Source organism: Mus caroli, chromosome 16, assembly GCF_900094665.2.
Source record: "Mus caroli chromosome 16, CAROLI_EIJ_v1.1, whole genome shotgun sequence".
Lineage (NCBI taxonomy): Eukaryota > Metazoa > Chordata > Mammalia > Rodentia > Muridae > Mus > Mus caroli.
Window position 1 is genome coordinate 88,088,586 of NC_034585.1, and position 5,209 is coordinate 88,093,794.

General features: G+C 50.6%; 1 protein-coding gene across 1 annotated transcript in view; it reads left to right on the top strand.

Annotated features, from left to right (window-relative positions):
• The first annotated feature begins 1,285 nt into the window (after nucleotides 1-1,285).
• Cbr3 (carbonyl reductase 3) overlaps nucleotides 1,286-5,209 on the top strand; it is a 7,644-nt gene continuing 3,720 nt past the window's right edge. The window contains exons 1-2 of the mRNA XM_021185423.2: nucleotides 1,286-1,691; nucleotides 3,098-3,205. Of these exons, the coding sequence (XP_021041082.1) occupies nucleotides 1,403-1,691; nucleotides 3,098-3,205 (397 nt within the window). The 5' untranslated portion in view covers nucleotides 1,286-1,402. The remainder of the gene's footprint in view (nucleotides 1,692-3,097; nucleotides 3,206-5,209) is intronic.

Here is a 5,209-nt window from a genome sequence, read left to right on the forward strand (position 1 = left end):
CAAAAAAAAAAAAAAAAAAAGACAGATGGTCAAACTGTGTGTGGGGGTTGGGAGGAAGGGGGCAGGGTGCCCGTGTGTGCAGAGGTCAGAGGTTGACAAATGTCTTCCGCTATTCATCTCTTCCTGATTCTTTGAGGCAGGGTCTCTAGCTTGAACCGGACCTTGCAGACTTGGCTAATCAGCTCGCCTCCGGAATCCTGCATCTAGGGTTACACAGCAGCCACACTGCCCCACAGTTGTGTGGACCGGGGATTTGAACTCTAGTCCTCATGACCTTCACCCACGGAGCCAGCTCCACAGCCTTGGCCCAGCTCACGTTCTCCTTTTCATTCAGTCCAGCATCCCAGTCCCTGGAACGGTACTGAGCTTAGGGTGGACCTCCTACCCCAGTCAGCCTAACTGAGAAACTCCCTCATAGACATGCTGAGAGAGAGGTCTGTCTCCTAGATCCTCTCAAGTTAACATCACAGGCATGCTAGGCCCCCACAGGGCTCATCTTCCTGACCTCCGGGATCATTTGAAACAGAAGGTGGAGTCCGTAATAAGAGGCTAAGGCAGTTTGACCGGATCAGCTTAGGAAACGCTGAATCACTGTGAGGACTTAATTGGCCTTAAACCTCAGAATCCCTAGCCAAGTAGGATCAACACAGACTCGATTCCACCCAAGAAGGGAGGAGGTCTGATTGCGTGCCCACACTTAGACACGCCTGGAATTTTGTTCGTAGGTTCAGCATCTCCTTGGGAGATGACTCACATAGACTGAGACCAATGCAGATCTATCTGCATATCCAGTACACTTGGAATAAACCAAAGCACTGAGGGCTCCCGTACTACTCAAAACAGTCCGATAAACATGAGCCTTCTCTCCCACGTGGGGGCGCACCGAGACCTCCAGCCGCGAGGGCTCGCCCACACCTGTTCAGTCTACTCCTAGGCACTGTTCCCTGAAGTCCCTGAGCAAACAGCGGGGTGTGTTAAGTAATCTCAGAGCGAGTTCCACAGAAGCAAACATTTGCATTTTGCAGAGAACGACGGCTTCTCGCCCAAGAAAATTACGGAGCATTTGTTTTCCTCCTTTTGAGGTTTCCCCAAAATAGTTGTTTCAATCCGACTGCCACGAGTCCTGCTGCCCACTTCCTTTGGGAGCTGCGCTTGTCGCTGACCACTGCTTAGCTCTGAACCAGGATCTCTACACTGGCGGGCGGACGGGCGGGCGGGAGGAGGCGGACCCTTTGGGAACAGACGGCTCCTCCTCAGAGGGGAGGGACAGGCTTCTCAAGGCCTTGCTCTCTAGCAGTCGCAGCGCCGGGTCCCAGAACCTATTCCTACGCCACGGTTTTGACCACGCGTGACGCGCTGCCCAGCCGGCCCGGCCATCAGGTGGTCCGTGTGTCCCTCTGACATGTCGTCCTGCAGCCGCGTGGCCCTGGTAACCGGGGCTAACAAAGGCATCGGCTTTGCGATCACGCGTGACCTGTGTCGGAAATTCTCCGGGGACGTGGTGCTCACGGCGCGGGACGAGGCGCGGGGCCGCGCGGCGGTGCAGCAGCTGCAGGCGGAGGGCCTGAGCCCACGCTTCCACCAGCTGGACATCGACGACCCGCAGAGCATCCGTGCGCTGCGCGACTTTCTGCGCAAGGAGTACGGGGGACTTAACGTGCTGGTCAACAACGCGGGCATCGCCTTTAGAAGTAGGTGTGGGGCTCCAGGAGGAGGTGTCCCGGGGTTCTCCGAGGGTGCTGGGCAGTGAGCCTCTGGGATCCGGAGGCTGCGCCATCCCGCCTGGGTGCACCCGGCTCGCGCCCTGCGAGGCGAGTTCCCCTGTGCGGTGACTCGGGTGCGGGCCCGCCCAGGCGCCCCACTCCACGCCCGACCCGGCCGGCGGCCTGTGCGGGCCTGTGCTCTGCCGGAGGCCCTCCTTAGAACTTTCAGCTGCGCCTGTTTGCAAGAAAACCGGTCTCTTGGGAGGGAACCACGCCTTGTCAAGCTCATCAGCTTTCTGTCCCACGCACGAAGGCTTTTCCCAGAGAAGGGTCTTCCAAAAAAATACGGTTGGAGCTTTCGCTTCGCGTGAAACAAGGGCGCATTCATAGATGCCAGGAGATATCTGCTGAGGACAGGAAATGGGTCGCCCGGACACAATTAGCGCCCTGGCACGATAGTGGGTTTCCTACCCGCTTTAATGGAGCGTTTTGAGAGGCTCTCGCAAAAAGGAAGCGAGCTCTGCTTCCCTCCTCCTCGGGGAACTAGGTTTGTTATTAAACTTGCAAGTGCGGTTTGGAAATCATCTTCCTTTAGGGGGAAAAAAAAAAACAAGATCGCTTACTCTAACAAATGTCCAATTAGCAAAATTATCCAGTTGCCATGTGCTGGAACTGAAACAAACATTCCAGCTTCACTGAAAATGCTGAGAGAGCCGGAGACTAACGAGGGAGGGAGACTATTGTGCAGCCGAAAACTCTCCAGTTGGCCCTGGACACCCATAGGCGCCTTCGTGAGAGCCAAGTTACCCTTGTACCCGCACTTCCAAACTCTGGCATGTGGGCTTTGGGGAAGGGGAGGGGCGAGCTCACCACCTCAGCCACTCTCAGCATCGGATGGAAGGTTTGGTGAATTAAGGCCCTGGAGGTTCATACTTAAATGTGGGCCATGTGTATGCAAACCTGAGCAGCAGCTGCCCCACCACACAAGCTGAGGTCTTACACCTGCCTCACCAGAGCATCTTTTCCCAACCTCCAGGAACCCTATTCAAGCTTGAGACAGGAAGATCAAAACTGAGTGTTCTTGAGACGCGACATGAGCGTGGCTGATGAGAAACTTGGGGTGTGGACCAGAAACTTCTTTCCTTATGCTCTTAAGACCTTTAGAATGATCAAGTTCTAGTTTAAAGGTGTGTGCGTGTGTGTGTGTGTGTGTGTACTTTACAGATGTGTGTATCACCATGCTCAGCAAGACTGTCTTAAAGTTAGTACACTTTCCCTTTAGCTGTTATGTGATGAGATCCAACTTGGCCACACGAGTTTCAGAGGAAAATGTAATTCTCTTTCTTTCTTTCTTTCTTTCTTTCTTTCTTTCTTTCTTTCTTTGCTTTTCAAAGTGGATGATCCAACACCCTTCGACATTCAAGCTGAGGTGACACTGAAGACGAACTTTTTTGCCACTAGAAATGTCTGCACTGAGTTACTGCCCATAATGAAACCACATGGTAAGTCCAAAGTAGGACTACTGTCCCTCAGGAAGCAGCCCCCGGTCCCTCAAATAGGGCAACCAACAGGGACCACCAGGGCTGCCATTTGCTTGTGAGATGGAGGGTAAAAACTGCCTTATTTTATCAAGGTGTCTGGCTCTGTACTTGAGCCTTTTGGCTGTGGTTGTCAGAACTCTGTGGTGCTGATCAGTTCTTGGGGTCTGTGTCATGAGCTCAACCTCCATCACAGGATGCAGCATGGCCCCAAAGGTCTGTGACAGTCTTAGAGAGTTGCCCTCCTGCCCCGGCATTGCAAGGAGGGGCCCACCCCTGACTTATCTGGCATTATAACAGTCCTTCTGTTCCTTTCTTATGTCAAACAAACAAACGAACAAACAAACAAAAACCTTATGAGAAGGTGTTTTTCTAAATGCTGTAAGCTGAGAGAATCCGAAAGAAGTAGTTTTTTTTTATGGGGAAACACCTTACCTCCAGCCCATGAGGGTTCAATATTTATTATTAATTATCATTAATTTCCTTCTAATGTTTATTGGGTGCCCACCATAATACCCAGCACTGGAAGTAAAAACTGGGCCCATCATATACAGGAGGACCATTTCATCCACAGAGCCTGGAGCTGAGCTGGGAGATAGAGATTTCCTAACAAAGACTCTAAGGTGTGAGACGGCCAACTTGATGGAGAGAGGCACTTCTCTGGGGATTTCCCTTTTCTGAGATTGACTGCGGTTCTGAGGGAAAGTGCTGTTGTTTTGATTTTTTTTTTTTTTAAGGCTTTAATTTATGTATATGAGTGCTCTACCTGTATGTGCATCTGTTCACCAGCAGAGGGCGTCAGATCTCATTACAGATGGTTGTGAGCCACCATGTGGTTGCTGGGAACTGAACTCAGGACCTCTGGAAGAGCAGTCAGTGCTCTTAACCTTTGAGCCAACTCTCCAGCCCCCGGCTATTGTTTTTAAAAAACATAATTTTCAGGGCCAGAGAGAGAGAGAGAGTTCGGAGATTAAGAGCACTTGTTGCTCTTGTAGAAGACATGGGCTCAGTTCCCATGGTTTCCTGCACCTATATAGCTCACAGCCATTGGTAACTCCAGTTCCAGAGGATCCAACACCCTATTCTAACCTCTTTGGGCACAGGGCAATGTACACATACATACATACATACAGGCAAAACACTCATACAGACACATAAAATAAATAGAAATTTAAAAATTTAATTTTCTTAACATTTTGAAAGAGAATTAGCTCAGGATTTAGGAGAATTTTTCCCCCCTCTATTCTTTTTTTTTAACCAGGATCTAACTCTACAGTGTTTTCTGGCCTTGAATTTGCCGTGTAAACCAGGCTGACCTTGAACCTCTGACGCCTCCTCCTGCCTTTGCTTCCTGGATGCTGGGATCCCAGGCATGCATCCCTATCCCAGCTTATTTGTAAGAAAATGTCAGTCTGAAAACTGTAGTGAGAGCTGAACTTGGACCCCTGCCCGCCACCTGCTCACTCCTCCCTCGTTTCTTAGTGGGATGGATTCCCAGGAAGTCTCCGGGCCCCCGCACACACCTGCGATCCCTGAACTCAGAAGCCTTCACCGCCAATCGCCTGATCGAATAAACTTCATTCTGTTGAAATGAGAATTACAACATCAAGTGAGAGCCAAGCCAATTTTGAAAGTTAAAGGAAAGCTCTCAGAGGAAGCGGGAGGGGCAAGAATCAGGTGAACCGCGGCTTTAATCAAGCCTGCAGCTTCCTGCCCTGGGGGAACTCTGATTGATAGGGCACCTGCCTAGGACAGGTGACTTGGCTACACTCTGTTCCCTGAGAGCTGAGAGACACTGTGCTTACTATCACAGACTTGCACTTTCTGTTTAGCTTTTAGCACCTTACTTTCCAGGATCCTAGGTCTTGCTTACACGCTCAAGACAAAAAAATAGCTTCAGCAATAATTAAGTCACTAGAGGGAGCTACTTGCCTGTTGTTCTTTCTTAAAAAAAAAAAAAAAAAAAAA